The following is a 22,397-nucleotide window of genomic DNA, read 5'->3' as shown; positions in this document are numbered from 1 at the left end:
GCTGTGTTTGTGTGTCCACAGAAATGAAAGCTGCTTAGAGCCACACCGGTTGCTTTTGATTATGCTATCTTAAACCTCTCTCCTCCCGTGACCTGGAAAACTTTTCCACTCTGCCACAATGAGGCATCTTCCTGTAAACGTGCCTCATGTTTATCCATTCATCAAGTGCCTTAATGTGCAAATGCTGCACCTCCACTGTGCTGATTCTTATCAAGCTTACGTTCTAGTGCTGTGTATATGACTCATCAGATAATATAGGCTAATATGTCAGTAACATGAGGAGAGTCAATGTGCTGACACGTTATATCAAATCTATCGATACACAGACACCACTACAGCTCACCGGATTGAGCAACTGACCGATAAGCTGTAAATTTTACAGGCCTGGGTTTGAAACAGCCCTGAGCATCTTCCCCTGCTCTCTCCCAGCTTTCCAATCTACTGTCACCTTTTCTATCATAATAAAGGATAAAACCCCTCAAAAATGATCAATCCCCCTATCCATCCATTCTTTTTAACCACTTACCACATGGGTGGGTGTGGATGGGGGGGTTCTGTGAACCAACTGTGCCCACAACTGTAAAATCAGGCTCCACCATTGGCTACTGGCCTGTCCAGGGTGCACCTTGAGCGTTGAATTCTAACTTAACATTAACAGCGGCTATACAAAATGTATTCATTTGTACAGGTGACCCAGCTGTTCAGCTCATCATAAGATGCTACTTCTGTTCTAACTGCTTGTCACATCCTTGCTGGAAGGTGCAAATATGCAAAAAAAAAAAGGATGTAAGTGGAGGTAATGAGGAGGCGTGTGAGTAAAGTGAAATCCTCATGTCATCTGTTACATTTGTTCTTATCAGCACTCTGTAGTCACAAATAGATTTTTTTTTTTTTTTTTTAACTGAGTTACAACAGACAGAACGTGCAAAAGCACTCGCATGCCACACCGCACATGCGTGCATGGTAAGATATTTTGAACAAGCACAAACAAACATCCTATATTCTAGTTGAGTTGACACTCTTGAAGAAACACGCAAGCACAGTTTAATGTGAGACACAGAGGCCACTCGGAGGTCACGTGATGTGTGTATCTGGCTGGGCGGCTGGCCGCGAGGGCAGCGTGGACTCTGATGGCGCCGGGGTGCTGATGGTCGCCGGGGACAGCTCCTCTCTAATTCTGGAAGAAAGTCATCATCATGCCACTGTGTTGATAAATCACATGTAGGCACTCATGTTCTCACAGCAGCTGCTTTTTTGGCTAAACATGGAATGTGGGGACCAATAAATCTTAAAGGGCTTCTTAATTGCAAGGATGAGGTACAGTTTTTATTCTTGTGCATTCCTTCAGCGTCTTACCCGGCTACATCGCTCTCCGTGAAGCTCCTCTTCTCAGTGGAGGCCGGCAGAGCCACCTGTCGGCTGACTTGGCTGTCAGGAAAATGCGGAGTTGCGGTTAAATACAGAACCTCACAGTGAAAAGTCATGTTTTAGCACAGTGGTGTCTTTTCACTGAGGCCTCCAGGCTGTCTAGCGAAGGGGTTACTCCGGGTCAGTACAACGCACATGGATTTGCATGCTGCAAACTTCAGCTGCCAAATGTTCTGTGTTATTCTGCTGGTGTAGCTGCCAGACCGAGGTTAACCTGAATATACTTCTCCTCATGCCTGCCTTGCCCCTATACATCCAGCTCTCCTGCACACTCCTTCCTGAAAATCATGTTACCAGCTGCTCTCTGACCACAAGTGTTCAAAGAACAAAATAAGCTGCGAGTGCACGTGAAGAGAGGCCAATAGGCTGAAAGCAAATCGACGTGACCAGATGTTTGTTTCCAAGCACACGACTCTGCGGCCTGGGCCTATTTTTACTATTGTGCCCAGACTCTTTCTTCATTCTTTTTAAGCAGCTGCATGGAAAAGAAAATTGCTTGAAGCCTAACTGATGTTTTATGGTATCCTCTTCTGCTGAGAAAATGGCTGTTTAAAACATTAAAAAGAGGGAGGAGTCATCAGAAGCTGTGACTGAACCACTGCACAGTGTCACTGCACTTTGTTCTTCGGAGTTAATTGCTGCAATAGTGTCAGTTCATTCTGGGGGATTACAAAAGGATTCGAATGTATTAAAATTGGGATGAAGTCAATGAGCGAACAAAGCAGCCAGCATGACTTTTGCTAAGTCAAACATAAACAAATAATTGCAGTGTTTTATTACCTTTCCCTGCATCCATTCATTTTAGCAAAGAGAAGCTGAAGCACTTGTTCCTTTTGCTCCCAAGTGAGATCAGAGATTTCAACTTCGTTCCCTGGTCGATCCGTCCTTCAAGACAAGCAGATGAAATCACATTTCAGTGTCACTTTTGTTGTGTAAATTCCTTTACTTAATGAATATGAACCACAAAGATGTTTCCTGACCACTGAACAAGCTGGGAATCAGCACTAGTAAACATAAGGAATTAAAAATATCAGGAAGATACACACGGCGTATGGAAAGGATGAGAAGGGCAGGAGACCTACCATGTCGCAGCCGCCTCCATGTCTGAATAGACAGAGTTGGTACTGTGGGCAGTTTTATGGAAGGTGCGGATGGGTGGGAACTTTATCTTTCCTGCTGTGGCTTCTCTAAACCTCCTACGATAACTCTGCAGTGCCTCCTTTTTGTATTGGAGCCTGCTGTCCTTGATCTCCTTCCTCACGCGACCCAGTGCTTCATGGAAGAACTCCTCCAGCTCTTGGCGCTTTGCTACAATGGTGCTCGCCAGTTGCTTCACATGCTTCAGTTCCTTTTCTCGCATCGCGAGCACTTTCTGCAACTTGTCCAGCTCCACCTGGCTGGCCTGGATGGTGACCAGGTTCGCCTTCTCCTTCTTCTCCTGCTGCTCAATCTCCACGGCTTTGAGCTGTAGGGCCTCCTCCAGGGAAGCCACCTCGGCCCTCAGCTCAGATAGCTTCTGTTTTTGAGTCCCCAACTGTGCTGCGTTGTCCTTTACCGTCAACTCCAACATGCTCTGGGTGAGCAGGAAACGGACAACACAGAGTTAATTTTAGAAAATCCTCTCACTTTTATTCTAGTGTAGAACAAGGAACAGATATTGACTTGTGTTCCAGCCTGTTCTGCTCAGTGAGTGGTCAAAGTTTCAGTAAGCCAGGTTTACTCTACTGATTAGCTGTCATCATCAGAGGTAAGATTAATGTGCCCAGTATTTATTTATGTTTAAGAATCACAGCCAGAAAACGGCCAAGGATAAGCTACTTTATTTGAACCCAGACACCAGTGGAAACTCACCACAACCACTGACCGCTGAGAGGCTGGATAGTAGTCAGAAGATGAGGGGGGTGGGAGTGGGACCACAAGCAAAATACACAGGATCAGCACAAGTAAACAACACAAGGGAAAAACCACCTGAAATATATTCTGCACAGATCTGACAAGTGTTTCATAACTGAAAGCGATTTAAAATGTCTTTATGGAGATGAACGGCCTCTGTCCAGGGGCCGCTGGTGCCTAATAGCTACTCTGGTGTTTGCTGTCCTTTGGTTTAAACATACCTTGTCCAATGCCAGTGAGGTGTTTTCCTCAGTCAGTAACTTTGCTAACTTCTGCAGATCCTCTGCCTCCTTTATGTGATATTTCAGCTTGTCCCTGAGGCAATCGCGCTCCTTGATCACAGAGTGCAAAGCATCTTTCAATCGCCTAAACAGTATACAGTGTAAAAGAGACACTGAAAAATTAATCAGCAGTTATGAACACGCACCAGTCTTGATCTTGTGCTCAGCAGTATTTGCAGTCAATTCCTAGCCTACTCCAAGAAATATTCATTTATTTATTTGTGAAATACAGTCCAAAAAAATGTAAATAAAAGTATAAACTCTGTCAGTTCTAAGGTTTTGTGCATCAGGACACAATAAAAAGTGTTTAGTCTTTATGAGCACTTAAAATAAGATAAATACAACCTCAGATGATCTATAAAACATGGCATATTATACTGAGTCAATACTGTTTTAAGATCAACGTGGCTGATGAAGCAGTGTATGGGGAAAACTAAGTACTAGTTACACAGGGATTATGAGAACAACTATAAGTCAGATGCTGCTACTCAAATGATCTGAAATGTGACCATGTTCACAGAAGCAAAGGTTTTGGCAGTTTGTGTGTCTGGTGCATTCAGATGTGTGTAGACACAATTCCAATTGGGAAAGATATCAGCAATGATCTTAGAGAATCTGGGAATGGTTACAAGGTCATTTTCAAACAATCTGAAGTCCTTCTACAGTGAAGGATTGTTCACAAGTGGAAAACACTCAAGGCAGTTGCTAATCTTTGCAAAAGTGGATGTTCCAGCTAAGATAAATCAAAAAAAGAGTACTAAGGCCCCAGTTAGAATGTAACTACAGTACAAGAAAAAAACAAAACAAACAAGTATTGCATCTTTGCCTCGTCTTTCTAAAAAATGACATGTCAGTATGACTTTGGTTTGCAAAGATGCATCTTAGCAAACCACAAAACCTCAAGAACAATATCCTTTGGAGAAACAAGACCAAAATGGAGTTGTTGCCCATAATTTATAGTGCCATATTTCATGACAAGCAAACACAGGATATCAGCACAAATACCTCAAACCGACTGCCAAGCACGGTGGTGGAGGAGTGATGGTTTGGGCTTGTTTTACAGCCACAGAACCTGGGCACCTTGCAGTCATTGAGTCGACCAGGAACTCCTCTGTACACCAAAGTATTCTGGAGTCAAAATGAGAGGCCATCTGTCCAACAGCTAAAGCTTGACTGAAACTCGGTCATGCCAATGGTCAGAACAATGATCCCAAGCACAGCATCAAATCTACAACAGAAAGGCCAAAAAAAGAAAAAGCCTAAACAGACCTGATGGAAGCGCAACCTTCAACCCAAGTGAAATGCTGTGGTGGGATCTTAAGAGAGCTGTGCATGAATAATTGCTGCAAACCTCAATAAACTGAAGCAAAACTGTAAAGAAGAGGGGGTCAAAATTCCTCCACAATGATATAAGAGGCACACGGTCACACAGTAACGTTATTTCTGCTAAATGACGATGGCAATTTTATTCATACAGCACATTTCATTATACTTCAACTCAGTGTGCTTTAAACAGACAATAAAGGTGGTGGGGATGTACTTTTCACACACTGTTTCTTTATTCTGGCTTAGTTTTTGTTAATTAAAGGATGTCCTTGACGAATATGTCATCTGTTGATGTCCTGATACATAAAACTTGAATGTAATTGAAAGAGAATATTATTTTTACCATGACTGCATATTTCAAAGTTATTAAGTAGTGCATATTAGAATAATATAATAAGGACATAGGGCACACATTTTCTTTTGTAAGTCTTGTAAAGTGAATTAACTGAATGACTGCACTTGACTTTTTAAGATCACCCACATGTGTCCAAAATTAAATCAATTACCGACACTAAGATCAAACCGACAGGACCACACCAGTATCAATGTAAATGTTTTATGAGCTGTAAAAAATAACTAAACACAGCAGAGGCAGTGCACATCTTATGGCCTCAAAAGTAATAAACTATGGTCTTCCACACACACACTTTACTTTTTCCTCCCTGCAGCATGACTGAGGATGTGTTCCTTGGAACATGATGAAAAATAACATCAGTTCTAGCTGAATCTATTTTTATACATAATCACTCATATGAGTAAATTATTTTCTCTTTGCACTTTGCATGACAGTGCAATTTAAAGAGCAAAATTAGACTGTAAAGTGACAGCAAAACAAACAAACAAACAAAAAAAGCACTCACACAATGGCTTCACGGTGGTCCTCCGCCATCTTGGCCATTGTTTGACTGCATGCCTTTGTTTCTTTCTCCAAGCGTTCCTGAAGGGAAATTTACAAAGCTTTTTCACTCTTTCACCTTTCAATATTAAAGCTTCTTTTTCACCAACATCTTTTGAAAAACAGCAAATCACATGACAGCCACGCAACGCATTTAGACATTTGTACCTGGTCAAACCGAGCATCAGATGGGGAAAAAGGTCATTTAAGTGACTTTGACCATTTGGTACCAAATGGTTCTGAGTGTTTCAGAAACTGCTGCTCTGCTCAGGATTTTTCACTCATGACCATCTCTAGAGTTTACAGACAGCAGCCAAAAAACGAAAGAATATGCAGTGAGCAGCAGTTCTGTGGGAGAAAATGTCTTGTTGATACCAGACATCAGAGAAGAATGGCCAGACTGCTTTAAGCTGATAGGAAGAGCACTTTTGGGACAAGGTGGAACGGAAGATTCACATCACGGATCTGCAGAAACTGTGTTGCTGTCATGTTAATATGGACAGAAATCTCTGAGGAATGTTTCCAGCACCTCGTTAAATCTATGCCGTGAAGAATGAAGACATTTCTAAAGCCAAAAGGGGGTCCAAGCTGGTAGTAGCAAGACATAGCTAACAAAGTTGACCAGTGAGTGTAGTTCCAAACCCGGGGGAGAATTTTTGGATTATATTTCTGACTTCCTACCATTTCTTTTAAGAACTGATCCTCCTTCTCTCTTAGGTGTTGCATTAGCTTCTTGTAAGCATCATCGCTGCTTTGTTTCATCTGGAATATGAAAAGCCATGGTTAGTGGTCGCATTTTAACATCCTTACATGTAATAACAATTTTTTGTGTGTCCTCACGTGAACGATATCCTGCTCCCTTTGGACTTCTATCTCTTTCATTTTCTTCATTTCTTCCTGGATCATGTTAAGCTCACTGACCTTTTGAATTAGACAAACACACACACAGACACAAAAACAGAATCCTGGGTATTAAATGCCATGTCGCAACTGTACACATAAATCCACTTAGACTGGATCTGGTGCAAAAGTCCCACAAGTGCAGCTTGTAATACTTAGGAAGATTTCATCGTGGAGTTTAAATGGCCAATGCTCTTTTGCAAACCAACTTCAGCACAGATCACTCATGCTAAATACCTCAAGATGCTACTGTGGAGAAGTCAGTCTGAGCAAAATGTGACAAAATGACCAAAGTCATGAGAAACTAGAAAAACACGCACCCACAAACATGTACATGACGAGTAAATGAGAGGCTATCAACCATCTGATTACAACGTTAGGCCTAATCGTTATTCTGCAGATAACTCCGTACGCATTTGTCGACTTCAGAGAGCCAGTCGACAGTATTTACACAAGCTGGTTTGCGTCATCTGCAATTTTCACTGTGTGTGATCTATCAAGTGGTCAAGCCTTCCAAAAATACCTTCCAGTTTAAAGTTCACAGTGATTAGTATAGCCTACATCTGTCTTTTCCTGATGCTGCAAATTGAACATATGCAGGACAGTTATAAAAATAGCTTTTTTAAAACACAGCTGCAAAGTGCTTCACTATTGGAATAGTTTGGATAGTCATCAAAACATACATTACACAGAGATAAGCAGTCATACTGACATAAAAGCTATGGAGTGAATGTTTATGGAAACAATAACCAACAGAAATTAGCTTTTAGCACAAACTACTGAATCAGCTGACCTGATGGAAGGGGGAAGGCTGTGGTTGCTAAAACATCAAAAACGTGGTCGCCTCTTGGTTTTAAAAACAGTTAAAAAACACTGATAACATAATTAAAGAGGCTGCAGCCCTGTAGTATAAGCCAGACCATGTAGAGTCCACGAAAAAAACATTTTAAAATGAATTCTACATTTCACTGAAAGCCAAGAGAGGGTGGCAAAAATAGGCCCGATATGCCAACGCTGCATCCTAGGCCAACTCAATGTCTTCCAGGAAGGACTAAGCATTAAGCTCATGTGACCTTACAGTAAGAAAAGGGCTGTAAACAGCAAGTTTTGGGTCACATCTCTGGAGTTAGCCACAGAATTTTCCACTGACTGGTCGTATGTGAGAGGTCCATACATTTATGTAACAGGCTTGTTTTAAGTTTGTCCAAACCAGGCTTCTTTTTTCATCCATCATGTAAAAAGAGCTGGAGGATGGAAAACAGCTGCTAGCAAAAGGCTTTTCCGTACATTTTTTTTGTCTCCACTTGTATTTGTCAAGCAAGCGATGCAAAATTTCTTTATTTTAATTATAAGAAGATGAGTGCAGGGATGGAGGAGTCAAAAGTTCCTTTAGGGCATGTTATGTAACTTGAAATTGCATTTTAGTGTAAAGACATGTGTGATATGTGAGGTATGGTTAACACATCAAGACCAGCAACGAGACTGCTTTTCTCCAACCAAGCACTTTTTTCCCCCTGTAGCCACTGACGTGGATTTAAATAACATTAGACCATGTAACTTGGAATGTGTGGGGTTTGTTTTTTGCTTTATGGTCACTTTGTTTGGTTGTTTTCTTACATAATAAATATCCACATAATTGCACACAAGACAGCTGTTGAGACACAGCGCAGCACATTTTTGTGATGCTACAGGTTTAACACGAGTACAGTAAATCACAAGCTCTACTGGAGTTTTCTGCCATGTACATACTAGGCATGTGGAGCATGTTTCGTGGACCAAATTAGATCTGAAGGTGCCCGTCTTTCTTTTAGTGTGGCTGAGTTTTATATGAACTCACCAATTTGTCCTTCTCTTCTCGGGCAAGCGCCTGCTGAGTTTGTAAGGCATTCTCCAGCACACAAATCTGTAAAGTGACAGTTTAAATCATCCAAGAAAACACCACATTGATCACTTACACGAGGGCTGTCAACCTAATTTTACATATTCATGGGCCACACACTGCACATTACGACGGAGGGCCACATTAAGAAAAAAAATATTGTTGATCATATTAAAAAATAAAGTCAAAAATCTATTTTGAGAAAAAAGTAGAAATGTGGAAATTACTGATGTTTTTCATATGTGAATATGTGTGATATCAAAAAATCACAACAACAACAACAATATAATTAGTAATAACATTAGTAATAACACCACTCCCACCATCACTACTTCTGCTACGATTTCTATTACTTCTTGATAGTAATAAGAATGCTGAAAAGGAGAGGTAATTAATGAAAATAGAAATAGAAATAATGATAAAACGGGGGTGCTAAGGTGCTAAGATGGGAACTAGGAATTAGGACACTAGGCACTGGCGATTGTACAGGGTGATCCTCGTTAGGACTACCAAGGTTTTTGGGAGAGAGGTTGGTGTCATTATAGGCCAGGTCAGCAGTATTCTTGTTCTTTATTCAATAAATTATTTTTTGTTTTTTATGGTGTTGCATATAGAATGTAGAAATTATCCTAATCTATGCCAACTTTGATCTTAAATGGGCCAGACCAGTAAATCTCCCCTTTCTGTTGGTGGAAAGAAGTTTAAGTACACATTTAATCCTTGAGATATCTTCATAAAAGAAAAGAAGTGCAATTTCAGCAGTAGGTCTCACTTTTCTACATATGAAGAAATGCTACAGTAGTAAATGACAGAAATCTGTCAGCACAACTGATAATTTAAATGTTGGTTCAAATTATAAGAAATTAATGTGTAAAATTACACAAAACGTTCTGGTAGCACATTGCCTAAACTGTCTGTAATTATAAAACAAAAGGTTTTTCTTAATTCACTGTAAATTTCTTATTCATTTTTTTTCCACTGTGGATATAAAGCATACATTTTTGTAGTAAATAGTGAAAAAACAGAAACTTTTCTATCATTTGATTGTTTATCTATGACTTGATTAATTTTGGCTTCATCTTTGGTCTGAAGTCTATATCAGTAGAGAAATCCTACATTTATGCCCTCCTTTCCAAAGTCATAGAGGGCCAGATTGGAGTCTTTGTTGGGCCGATTCTGGTCCCCCAGCCTTACGTTTGACACCCCTGATTTACACCTAACATATAAAAGTTTGACATTTTGGTTTTAGCTTTTATTGTACTTTCGGTTGGCACTGCTTTAAAATGTTCAGTTTGAGTTAATCTCTGACCTTTTCCTCTTTAGCTGCCAGCTGTCTCTCCCAGTGGCCTGCTATATGGATCGCGTCTTTCTCCGCGTGGTACAGCTGATTGGTGAGATGCTCGTTTGCGCGTGCCACCCTCTGACAAGACTCGGTGTAGTCCCTCAGGGACTGCTCGGTGGCCTTTAACCTCAGCTCCCACAGGACGGCGTTGGCCTTGGCCTTCTCCACGTCCGACTCTTTGTCCGTTTTCGAGTCCCGTTTGCCTTCCTTCTTTTCTTTCCTGAAACAAAACCCAAAGAGGAGTTCAAGTTTCCGTTTGTACTTCAGCTCGGCTAACAACAACAAAACGCACACTTACCCGCCTTTGGCCTTTTTAGATTTGGAGGCTTTATTCGTCGGCATCGCTGCTACAATTACTGCTACAACAACCGAGTGCTAGAATAAAGAGGAAAAGGTGAGAGCAAATAATAACATTGAAAGATGAGTAGCTCCAGTAACCTGCTGGGAATGTTTGGGTCAAAGGTTGTTGCCAAGGACACGAGGTAGACTTTTTTGTATAAACTTTATTGATATGCAACAAATAGCTCGTTAACATGGTTTTGCTAGCCGTCTCCAGCAATTCCGTTGTTTTTTATTCAATAGTAATAGGTATTTGTTTTTTTTCTTTAAAGAGAACCGAGTCCACAGATCTGAAGCCCACAGAGAAAGCGTTCCTGAGTCTGGGGTGGGGGTGGCACAGTTAAAAAAGCTCTGTGTCCTTAGTTTTCAGCCTTTTATGATGAACAACCAGCAGACACTAGTCACATAACTTCAGGGACCTACTTGGGACATGTGCATGTAAAAGGTCTCCAATGTATGATGGTGCTTGTCTATCCACAGCTCTAAAAGTCAAAGGCAAAATCTTAAGATGGACCGTGAACATAATGGGGAGCCAGTGCACCTGGGTCAGCAACACTCTTACTTACTCGGAAGACTAAGTCAGAAATCCTGCAGCTGGGTTCTAAACAACCTTCGGTCGTTCCAAGGAGGTTTTGCTTAGACAAAATAAAATGAATGCATGAATAACAGTTTCCAGTTCACAGCCTGATACAGTGACACTTAACTTAGCAATATTTCTTAAGTAATAAAAACCAGAGCAAACCAGAGATTTGATTGTCCAATGTGAAATCGGAGTCACAAGTTATTCCAAGGTTCCTGATATTATTTAACAAATGTGGCAAGGGGTGCTAGAGTTTCCATTACCTTAGACACAAATCTGTCAGGGCTACAAACCAGGACGTTGGGAGCCTTCCAACTTTTAATGGAGTCTAAGCACCTATGTGAGAGCTGTTGCTTAGAAAGATTTGGGGGCTTAAAACAAAACCTTGTGGCAAGAGAAGTGGAAGAGGATGTGTATTTAGAAGCAGCTACAGAAAGGGATAGTTCATGTTCAGTATCTTTCCAGTATCTTTAAGTGCTATTCCAAAGAGATTGTTGGCTTGTTAGTGATTTTTCTTTATCTTGCACTACACACTTACCTGCAATTTTATTAAGTATTCCTTGTTAGAAATAGGTGAAAAAATATTATCCTGCTGGAAGCAGTCATCAGAAGATGGTTACACTGTGATCATAAAGGCATGGACATGGGCAGCCAAGGAAATATCCCCCACACCATTACACTGCCAGCAGCTGCTGGAGGAGAAAAGAAAGGAGAAGACAGAAAGAAAAAGAAAATATAGATAATATAGACAAATTAAATGACAAGTTTTGTGCCATTTTATGATAGTAAGGTGCAGATAAGACGAACATTGGCTCAAATGGCTTAAGCCGTGATGGTGAGCCAACCTGTACAAGAGATGACCATGAAAACAAAGTACTTAGATGCCCCAGCAATAACTTATTTATTTGTAATTAATATTCTTACATTACTCAAACCTGTGCCTGTATGAACTGCATGCTGGTCTGGTTTCACCCCTATAGAAAAATTTTATGTAGTTTACATGTAGTACTGTCCCTTTTCCTTTGGCTGCAAACATTAAACAAGTTATTTATTGGCTGAATATTTAAAAAAAATAGTTTTTGCAATGAAGTGTCATAAAGGTGCTGTGTTTTGCTGTCGTTTGATAAATTAAAGCCAAAAGTAACTCATTCTTTTTCGTTTTTGTGATTGCAGTTTTGTATTTTGTATCTCCAACTGCAGAAGAGCACTTCCGACCTTGTTCTTTACAGGTAAAGTGTTCAGTTAGCTACTCGATGACTCAATCAATCACTGTCAGAGATGATGTGCAAATGTCTGTTCTGCTGAACAACGTGCAAGGCTGACATAGGACTGTCTGTATTTGTCACTTGTCTTGTAATTATAGTCGTCTCAAGCTGGGCTCTATCAAACAGGATCTGTTTTCACATGATCTCCTCCCACATGATGACATGAGACACATTTGGCTCCTGTCAGCAGTATTGTCCATGTTGTCCTGAAAAGAACTGTGTGTTTTTTCTTTGCTATCCCCACAGTTGTTTTTTGCCGAGGTTATGGGAAAACCACTATGATCAACATAAATGCAGTTGGCTTACATCTTCGAAGAGACTCATCCAATAGAAACAATGTAAAGTTAGTGCAGGTCATAATTCAAGCTCAAAACCACTAAATTCTCTCATATCATCTTGTTCAGCTTTCTGCAGGCAGGAGCCTGAGTGTCCAGTGCAAATCATTCATCAAATTGGAAAAAAAAGAAGAAAAAAAGAGAAGAAAAGTAGATATCGCAATACGAGTTGTGTGTGGCTATACTGTAAGTTGAACCATATAGGGGCGTTCAGTGCTCTGGCATCGTGAACAGAGCTTGAAGACTAAATTTAAAGGTAATTACTATGACAGTGAAGAGAGCAAACTGAAATAACCCTGAACTTTTCAAAGCTGTCATTATCATTGGAATTGTAATGACAAGGTTTGGGTCTCTTCAATGGACTTGTTGGGGTAGGACACCCACAAACATGGCATTCCTGAGGGTAACATTGCAGCATATTAATGATATATTGCACAGTGTAGATTACAAAGCTGGGGTCCCTTCTCATGCTTTACGGTTTCAGTTAACTTGAACAAAATACCAAACGCCGAATTGAAACTACCTCTTGTTTAACACAGCGTGTTTGTGCTGTGTCATGCCATACAAGCACTGCACAGCAGGCTTACAGCAGCAGTTCACTCTTGAACTCAGAATATAGCAAAATATTATTTTTAATTATTTATTTTTTAAACTTTATTCTGCAATAATATAATAATTTGTTTCTTAAATACCTGTTTTACATATTCGGTTAACGTGACATTTTACACGGAGAAAAATTCCAGTTGCACAACTTTAGTGGCAACATAAATATAGGTGTGTGTTGAAAACTAAATTGTCCTGTGATTCATGGCAGAAGCACTAAATGTCCTAAGGTGGAGTTGTCCAAACATTGCACATTATACATATCAATTGCAACAGTAGCCCCAGGATGTGTCTGAACATAAGCACCAATGATTTAAGAATAAACTCACTCAGCAAATCAAAAAAAAATAAATTACTTCTTTATTATTTCTAATAGAAAGGTTTTACTCAGGATTTGTTGACGTCATCTCATACAATTGCAACTTGCAGCCATGTTACAAGTGCGATATCAATGTGACATCTATGAGCACATAGATGTAGTGAGAGGTCCTGCACATGTACGCTTTGATAGGGGCGAACGACCATTCTGGTGAGCCACAGGATTGAAAAAAGTAGCCACAGTATTTAGAAAAAAGGAAGGAGGAAAGAAAGTCCATTATTTTTAGTCCAAATTACAGTGTTGGAACAGTGCTTTGCACAGTTGAGTGTCCTGGGAGGGGAATGGCATGATGGGTGCACTCTGGTGCCAAGCCCCACCCTCCCCACATTGTCCTTTCCGTGGACATCCTGCACTTTCTTGTGCCCACTGATGGGACCTCTGCCCCCCCCCCGTACCCTCCTGGCTGGTCAGGCCCATAGCTCGGTTACTGCCTCGGTTGTTGCGTGAGTCGAAACGGGGGTTGAGATGGGGTTACTTCTCCAGGGATGCCTTAGTTGCTAGACTACCAGCGCCTTCTTTTTTTTCACATCTCTGTCCTCTTTCTGTTGATTCAAAGTGGGTGAAAAATATCACAGCTCGGTTCAAATCTCAGTTCACGTAAGGTCTCCCAGTTGCCTCTGCACTCCACTGATGTGGGATATCCTCTGCATCCTCAACATTAACCAGGAAACACGTAACGCGAGAAAACTTTAGATGATTCTCTACAGCATGGCTTATGATGGCATGCCAGCCGCCCACCTAAATTGGAGAAACAGCTACTCATGCATTCTCTCATGAAACGTGCTTTGCAGCCCAAATATTTTTTCCCTTGGAAAGCCTGTGGTTAACACAGAGATGAGTGGGAGTGAGATGATTGCTAACATTCTTTCAACTTTTATTACAGCTGGATTGCAGGTCACATTTGCATTTTTTAAGGCTGGTGAAACAGCTGCAGCGGATTTCATATGGTGATCATAGTAGGATTGTGAAGAGACGGTCGAGGAGAGAAAATCTTTTAAATTTTGTATATAAATACATATATAACTGCACAATTACTCTGACAGCTAAACATACTATTGTAGATATTGTACATAATAATAATACAATATAGCTATAATTATGTCCAGCTGTCAATCTGAAATAAAATGTTGCTTTCAAAGTAATTTACTTTTCTTCCTAACAAAAATCCGGAATACTTACTTGGTAGAGGTTAATCCCCAAATCAGTGCAAACACGATCCTATAACAAAGACATTCAAAATGTTACAAACTACAGTAACTGGTGTGACACTCTGCAGATGTGCCAAATATAAACTTGCATCACTCCTAATTTAAGCAGCAGCAGCAACATTTGAGCTCCTGTGAAGTAGTGAAAGTCCAGAGTTGTAGGATGGAGACATTTCTGAGGCAAAGTTACTATACAAGTCCTAAATGCACTCATAAAAGTATTTTGGGACCATTTCTTTGGAATTTTTTCCAGTGTGAGCCATTCATTTGACTTCTTTATAAACCCCTTTCTCCTTTCCTGAGGGATTTTTTTTCCAGGGCTTTGGAATAACCAGTAAAGATGAGGAGGGGAAAAACATGGCCAAAAATAATCCTCATCATATACATATAAAAAAAAAGAAAAAAAAGAAAAAAGGAAATGCTGTTGGTAGGCAGGTAGTCAGTCAGCTTAGCTCAGCTCACGGGAGGAGGGTGGTGGTGGGGAGGGGGGGAGACTCCTGATGGAGTTGGGATGGACCGCCACAGGATTGGTGGATGACTGCTCTGGATATGGCCCCGTGCCAAGCCCTTATGTCTTTATATACTGTAAACAGATGACCGGACAGTCCTGAGTGTGCATCGCATCCACTCTGCCTCTCCTCATCTCCACTTCTCTCTCTTTCCAGGGCCCCTGCAAGCCTTCCTTTGCCTCAGCATCCACAGGGCTTCTCTTCTTTAATCCAGCTGACTTTTCACTCTGGCTGTGAAAACAATGGCCACGCCGAGCCTGCTCCTCTCTCTATACGTGTGGCTTCTGGCCGGGAACCTCTTAGCGGAGGCGACCTACTACCGCCACCATCGCTACATCCCCCACTTCTACCGCTACCGGGAGCACTCCGCCAACACGGAGAACCTCCTCCCCGAGGTATCCAACCCGGTGTCTGAAGTCTCGCAACCCCGTGTGCCGACCTACCGGGAGGTCCCCGAGGTCTTCCACCCGGCACCTGAAGTCACCCACACCATACCAGAAGCTTTCCACCCGGTGCCCGAAGTCGTGCATCCTGCACCTGAGCGGTACCACGCGCATCCTGCGCGTGATCACGCGCCTGAGCGGTCCTCTCATTTCAACACGAGTCGCGTTTTCTATGGGATCATGTTTGACGCTGGGAGCACAGGCACCAGGATCCATATCTACAAGTTCATTCAGAAAGACCCCGGTAAGTGCACGGTTCGCTCTCCTTCCCGCCCTCCCTCTCTCTCTCGCTCTGTCTCTGAACCAGTAGTAGGGATTTTGCACATGCCGCTGACTCCCACTCTGTTTGCTGTTAGGTCATTCGCTGTGTGGTGTAAGGACAGACATGCACCGACAGAGTGCACAGCCAATGCAGCTTCTAAAAGTAGATGAGACTTTTAATTTACCCGTCTGACTCAACTGTGTAGGAAGCAGACTTTTAAAATTCAAGCTTTATGTAGGTCAAAGCTCCAGCCTAAATATCCACAGTAATTAAAAGTAAAAAGAAAAAATAAATAAATAAACAAATAAAGCTTTTCAGTCACCCTTCTTTTTATTTTATTTTATTACAATATGTCACATTTTACTGTCTGTCTGTTTTATGATCTGTTCACTGACTTTTTTCTTTTCTCTCTCTCTCTTTTGTAGTTGAGCTTCCAGTTCTGGACAATGAAATGTACCACGCAGTCAAACCTGGACTGTCTTCTTACAAGGACGACCCTGAAGAGGTATGGATGCCTATTTACACCAAAGCTCTTTATTAATTATCAGGTACAATGGGGAGGCACCCCCAACACAAACACATACCTTTAAGTCATGAATCCACAAAACCGCTGGGATTTTCTTTGGGTTGGGTTCATGTGATGTAAACACTGTGTAATTATAAAAATATCTGCTGATTTTACCTCACCTTTGAGCTGCTTTTAAACACCAACCTCTAAAGAAATGTCCACAAAGTTTGAACGTAAAATTTTTTAATATATATTTTAAAAATATTTTTCGATATATTCCTTGTTCTCTCTTCCATAGGGTGGCAACACCATCCGCCAGTTACTGAGGATTGCCAAGAAGACAGTGCCAGAGGAGGACTGGAGAAGAACCCCGGTGGTCCTAAAGGCCACGGCAGGTCTGCGCTTGCTGCCTGAAGACAAGGCCAGGGCTCTTCTGAAGGAGGTGAGGCACGTTTTCTCTCTGCCCTCAGACAGTTTGGCACAAACACCAGCCGTCCCGCCAAGGAACGGGATGAGAAACCACTAAGTGCTTACAAGTGTCACAGAAAAAAAGGCAGCATGTCTGCCCGTTTGGTGGCTATCGTGTTGCAAAGAACAGCTGTTGTGGGGTTGTGTGGAGTAACCATATTTGTCATTTTAAGTATTATCCAGACTACTGTTCCAGCCGTGCATGTGGTTTAGTTATCTGTCACTCTAAAGCAAGAGCCCACATTTTGTCTTCTGGGGGTTGAGAAGACTTTTATGACAAAGAGTGACACGCTTGATCATGTAGTCTACTATGATTGTACAGCTGAAGATATATTAAGTAGACTAAATCTTTTCCACAGGTACAAGAAGTGTTTGAAGAATCCCCTTTCTATGTGCCAAGCAACAGTGTTACCATCATGAATGGCAAAAATGAAGGTGGGTCATTTTTTTTTCATTGCATCATTACCATTTGGACTGTTTATAGTATGCAAAACATTTTTATTTTCTTAAAAATTACGATTTTTGAATTGAGGTATTGTTTGACCAGGTGCTTTAACAGCCCCATTTACTGAGGACAAACAATGCTGCTCTTGTAATTCTTTTTATGAGAGTTCTGTTACTACCTCATTTAAGACAAATAAATATGGCAGTGTGAGCGCAAGCTGCCCCACGCCCTTTAATTTAGCGTGAGCCTCCACATCACTCATTAAGACACCCTCACTATGTTATGTTTCATCACAGAGTATGCGCTATTTGTTATCCTCACTTTATGAGTGCAATAACTTTTACATCTGAGACAACTGTAATTACCTGGATTGCTCAGCAGTCGTGCAAGTTAGACCGAAAGCTGCTATTTATGTATCAGCCTAATGAAGAAGAACCAAACTAAAAGTCATTCGCAGGTTATTCTGCGGGTTTAAAGTTGTTTAAATGGGCACATTTATCATAACTCAGCTGTAATCACTTCTCAGGGATTGACTCATGCTGACATTTTCACCCATGTGCTGTTTTAGGAGTCCTCGCCTGGGTCACAGTGAACTTCCTTACAGGTAAGACATTGCTTGTGTTTTGCTATGGTGGTGTTAGTGGTCAGCAGGCTCATATCTGAGGCTCCAGTGTACACAGAAGCCCTTCAGTGAAAGACTCTTGTCTCCTCTCTGAGGTTATGAGCTTGAATCATTGGTCCAAAACAGACTGCAAAAACAAGCAATATTTCCTCACGTTTTTCACACCGCTGTGATACCATCAAATGTATTTCACACGAACACACAGGAAATTCTAACTACAACTTAGGAAATTAGTAGATTTAAAACAATATGCACTTTTTATTACACCGACGATGGACTTAATTGTTCTTATCCTGTGCCCTGTGTTCAACTTGTTGCTTATTTGCCATTAGGTCACCTTTACTCCAACACAAGGAGGACGGTTGGGATTCTGGATTTGGGCGGAGGATCTACACAGATCACGTTCCTCCCGAAGTCAAAGGTGAATAAACATTTTTACATGTTAAATATATATATATATACATATATTTTTTTTTAACCAAAAGTCCACCAGGAAACTAAACATGTGCTGTTAATCCAACAGAAAACAGTTCAGTCTGCTCCAACTAATTACATTGCCAACTTTGACCTCTTCAATCAAACATATCAGCTCTACACACACAGGTAAATCCATATTTTTAGTATTATGCAAAGCAGGACATGCATATATGTCTTTAAATTGACCCTAACTGTATGTCATCATTATACAGCTACCTTGGAAATGGACTATTTGCAGCTCGCTTTGCAACTCTTGGAGCACTGGGAGCTGATGGTAGGGTGTCTTAATAACTTTAATCATTTTTCTTGTCATTCCTTCATAAATGTATTGATTTAAAGACAAAAAAACTTTTTTTAATGTTTGTTTTCCCAGGTCTGGATTGGAAAGTCTTCTCTAGCTCATGCCTCCCGAAAAAGTTCAGGGAAAATGTGACTTTTTCAGGAACCACCTATAAAGTTAGCGGGATTCCAGACGGTAAGATAAAAGCACTCTGAGGTTTCGATTGCATTCCCACTGTCTTGGTTCCAACAATCCATGCATTCCTTTCCAAACTCTGGAACACAATAGCGTACAGTATAATACAGTCTCACATGAGAACATTTTAAAGTTTAACCTTGGCGCCGAATGCATGTTTTGTCATCCTCTCTCCCTCTCCGTCTTCCCTCTTGAACAATTATACTGCAGTCAACCTTGTATTTAAACGAAAAGAAAACTGTCAGTTAAGTTCACAAATAAGGCAGTCACTCCCATACCACAGTCGAGTAGCCAAAAGATGCTGGGCTTGTCCCTGAATTGTTATTTTTTTGTGTAACGAGCAGCTTGATCTGGCTTGCTCACAATTATGTGGTAAAAATAGACAGCACAACAGGGCTGTGCAAGCTGCCGCTCTTGTCAGCACATGGTTTTGCCGGCACAAGTGAGCCAACCATACCCATGGGGCTGTGTGAAACTTGCCCTTCTGGGGCTTCCCTTGTATATTATCTGGTAAGCCCCTAGCTTCAACCGCTGGCTGGCCTCAGAGTGAGGCTCCCAGTGTTCTGAACTGCATTCCTTTCATTGCTTCCTCTATGCAACATTAAGTCACAAATCTTCTTCCACCTCCTGCTCTTTTCTTTCCTCAGGATACGCCGGCTATAAGTTGTGCTACTACGAGGTCATGAAGGTGATCAAAGGAATAATTCACCAGCCATACGAAGTGAGAGGCAGCAGCATCTTCTATGCTTTCTCCTACTACTTCGACAGAGCTGTGGAGTCTGGTCTCATCGGTGTGTAGGCACAGGCCAGCGACTCACCTAGCCTTTCCATTATCTTTCATGCCAATTACCATGTTTTGCACAAAGTAGGTATTCAAATTGCACATTTGTTTTTGTATTTGTTCCACAGATGGCAGTCGAGGTGGTACGGTTGAAGTCAGGGATTTCAAGAAGAGAGCCAAAGAAGGTATGAGTTACACACGCTATCTTCTCTGGGGTTGGATAAACTTGTGAGTGAAACCAACAATCTTACAAGTTATATATATATATTCTAACCGCTGAAACTTCATGCTGTAGAGTCAAGCAAAGGCTTGTTTGTGCCCAGAAGCTTGGCACGCCAAACTGGCACAACTTATCCTGTCAAAAAAGAATGTGTTACAACAGTAAAATGTAACAGATTATTTTCCTAAGCGCATTATGGAGACAAATTACAGGTCAAATGTAGTTTATTACAGAGTAAATATATGTTAACATTCCATTAAAATGCACAAGTATATTCAATTGACACATGCCATTCCTATCATTTTCAGTAAGTGACAGCTGTAACGTCCATGCTGAACCACATTTATAGCGAGCAGGAATGAGCTGGTGTGTTATGTAAGGCTGTTTGTATTGTGAGAACGCTGTCACGTGGTCTGGAGGAACAAGTCTAGCTCAAGCTGGGCTGGCAGCTGAGCTGAGGATGTCTGTCTGGCCCTGGCAGGAGGGCACCTGACAGCCACACACCACCTGGGGGCTGACACATACTGAAACACACACACACGCACTGTGCTCGGCTGTTTAACACCACCACCCACCCACAGCCTTGTGCTGACCTTGAGCTGTATTACTCGCACCTCCATGATTATTCAGCCAACCAAAACAGAAAGGCTATCTTTTAATCACGCTGCACACAAGTTACAAAAGGTGGTATTTTTATGCTGTTGCATAAAATGTGACTCTTCTGTTCATGCCATATATGAAAACTGTGTTTTGATATTTTCTTTTTATGTGTGTGTGTTTGCAGTGTGCAACAAGATGACCAAATACCGGGCAATTAATCCCTTCCTGTGCATGGATATGACATACATCACCTGCCTGTTAAAAGAGGGCTTTGGCTTTAAAGACAGCACGGTGCTTCATGTGAGTGAAATTAATTACAGACAGGTTTTTTACTGTAGCTATTAAAAAAAAGGCTGGATTACAAAAACCTTCACATCCTGTCACTTCAACTCTGTATTTTTAAAATCATCGTAAAACTAAATGGTTTTGATGGAGAGCCTCCTCTCTTTTGCTTCGACAGCTTGCCAAAAAGGTGAACAATGTGGAGACAAGCTGGGCCCTGGGGGCGACCTTTGACTACTTCAGAAACTTTAACATCCACTAAGGCGGGTCGCTGTTGCTGCAGCTGGCACTGAGAGGGACCGTCACTGTGGGGCTTCCCTTCCTCCATCAGCCCATCACCACACACACACCCACTCCCACCATGCTTCCTCGCTCACCATGCCCCTCATCTCCTCAACCTCAGCACACTTCAAGAACTGTTGAAAAAGAAATCACTATTTTTTTACAAGGCCAGCTATTTCTACTGTATGTTGAGCTCATAACTGGCGGGCTGACTTTTATTTTTGTAAAACGTTTACCTTTTTGATTCCCTCCGAGTGTCTAATCTGAAACCGCTTCTCCACCTACCTATAAAGTGCCTGACAGGCCATTTAGAAGCAATACAAGAGGTGGTGGTACTTTGGTGCTCACTGTGGCCCCAGCGTACACTGTATAGTACAGTGGAACATTTAGAGACGAGTTGCTGGAGCAGCAACCATTGTAGTCTTTGTAGATGCTTGGAAATCCATTTTTTTTTCATGCTAGAAGCAAATCATCTTCTAGGACCCCAGTTAATTTTCTCTAGCCTTAGACAAACTCAAAACAGAGCAGCTGACCATCATATAGCTTCCATTTACTTTGCAAGTAACACTTTAACTGCAGATAATGTAGCCAAGGTCACTCACCTTGATGTATTCTACAGCTGTACATATTCATAATTAATGGTGGATTCACCATGACCCTGGGGCAAAGAGAGATGTGGAGAGATGCCTCTGACAGAGTGAATTATAGATGCTGCTACTTAAATGAGGTTAAATTCCATATTCTTTTAGCATGCAGTCATTACTGTAAGATTAAAATATCTTATGAAGCAGGGCTCAATTACCTGGGGCCTTTGTGATGAACTGTACAACCAAAGGAAAAGAAAACCTCATCCAGGGTAGACCGTGCATGCAGATTCATAATCCACAGCCAAACAAATACAGCAAAATGTTTTTGTAATAACATCTTTGAAAACTCCTTCTTGTTGTTGGTTGCTCAGAGTCATTTGTATTTCTTGTGAACTGTACAAATATTTAAATAACTGAAAGTTTATGTAAGAGTATTTTAATTATCCTCATCCAATATTAATGTTTAAACTCTTTGTGTAACCGTTTCATAAGCCATGCCTCTACTGTCCTTTTAGTATTCAACATACTCCAATAACTACTGCTGTATATACATAATGTAAACTTAGTGAAACTTATTTGGTAAGAAGTGCTTTTACATTGCAAAAACTTTATGCCGCACAACTGCTGCCAAATGCCTCTGTACTCAGACTCATCAGTATCAGAGTACACTGATGCGTGACAATATGTACATTTGAAGTAAATCCAGTGAGATCATGTATGTGTCAATAAAACATGAAAAAAAAGCTTTGTGTATGTTTCAATGTATTAAAAAGAAAAAAGATTTAA

At 41.2% G+C, this 22,397-nt stretch overlaps 2 protein-coding genes across 4 annotated transcripts; one reads left to right on the top strand and one right to left on the bottom strand.

Moving 5' to 3' along the window:
• Positions 1-136: 136 nt before the first annotated feature.
• si:ch211-163l21.10 (basal body-orientation factor 1) lies at positions 137-10,379 on the bottom strand. 2 transcript variants are annotated; one of them, XM_031759644.2, is made up of 11 exons: positions 10,243-10,379; positions 9,912-10,164; positions 8,561-8,626; positions 6,664-6,744; positions 6,505-6,585; positions 5,789-5,865; positions 3,543-3,687; positions 2,511-3,001; positions 2,209-2,313; positions 1,357-1,428; positions 137-1,177 (listed from the first exon to the last, which is right to left on the bottom strand). In XM_031759644.2, exons 1-11 carry the CDS (start codon positions 10,284-10,286, stop codon positions 1,075-1,077), a joined length of 1,518 nt encoding a protein of 505 aa, XP_031615504.2. In that variant the 5' UTR covers positions 10,287-10,379; the 3' UTR covers positions 137-1,074. The 2 variants fall into 2 exon arrangements, with proteins under 2 accessions (XP_031615504.2, XP_039459190.1); XM_039603256.1 differs by lacking the exon at positions 8,561-8,626.
• Positions 10,228-22,342, top strand: entpd5a (ectonucleoside triphosphate diphosphohydrolase 5a). 2 transcript variants are annotated; one of them, XM_039603257.1, is made up of 15 exons: positions 10,229-10,338; positions 12,037-12,092; positions 15,316-15,846; positions 16,290-16,369; positions 16,671-16,814; positions 17,200-17,275; positions 17,854-17,889; positions 18,240-18,328; positions 18,431-18,510; positions 18,597-18,658; positions 18,758-18,859; positions 19,507-19,650; positions 19,769-19,825; positions 20,645-20,760; positions 20,921-22,342. In XM_039603257.1, the coding sequence occupies exons 3-15, from the start codon at positions 15,402-15,404 to the stop codon at positions 21,002-21,004; spliced, it is 1,515 nt and encodes a 504-aa protein (XP_039459191.1). In that variant the 5' UTR covers positions 10,229-10,338; positions 12,037-12,092; positions 15,316-15,401; the 3' UTR covers positions 21,005-22,342. The 2 variants fall into 2 exon arrangements, with proteins under 2 accessions (XP_039459192.1, XP_039459191.1); XM_039603258.1 differs by lacking the exon at positions 12,037-12,092 and having other exon boundaries at positions 10,228-10,338.
• The last annotated feature ends 55 nt before the right edge of the window (positions 22,343-22,397 follow it).

The sequence above is a fragment of the Oreochromis aureus genome, linkage group 19 (genome assembly GCF_013358895.1).
Source record: "Oreochromis aureus strain Israel breed Guangdong linkage group 19, ZZ_aureus, whole genome shotgun sequence".
Lineage (NCBI taxonomy): Eukaryota > Metazoa > Chordata > Actinopteri > Cichliformes > Cichlidae > Oreochromis > Oreochromis aureus.
Note: the sequence above shows the minus strand (reverse complement) of the source record. Positions and strands in the feature narration are given on the sequence as shown.

Excerpts from the sequence above, each read along its gene's own strand:
- si:ch211-163l21.10 (XM_031759644.2), bottom strand. The coding sequence starts at position 10,286 with ATGCCGACGAATAAAGCCTCCAAATCTAAAAAGGCCAAAGGCGG. Across the intron at positions 8,627-9,911 it reads TGGCAGCTAAAGAGGAAAAG|ATTTGTGTGCTGGAGAATGC; the intron begins GTCAGAGATTAA and ends GTCACTTTACAG. Across the intron at positions 3,688-5,788 it reads GACCACCGTGAAGCCATTGT|GCGATTGAAAGATGCTTTGC; the intron begins GTGAGTGCTTTT and ends TATACTGTTTAG.
- entpd5a (XM_039603258.1), top strand. The coding sequence starts at position 15,402 with ATGGCCACGCCGAGCCTGCTCCTCTCTCTATACGTGTGGCTTCTGGCC. Across the intron at positions 16,370-16,670 it reads ACAAGGACGACCCTGAAGAG|GGTGGCAACACCATCCGCCA; the intron begins GTATGGATGCCT and ends TCTCTTCCATAG. Across the intron at positions 18,511-18,596 it reads TATCAGCTCTACACACACAG|CTACCTTGGAAATGGACTAT; the intron begins GTAAATCCATAT and ends ATCATTATACAG.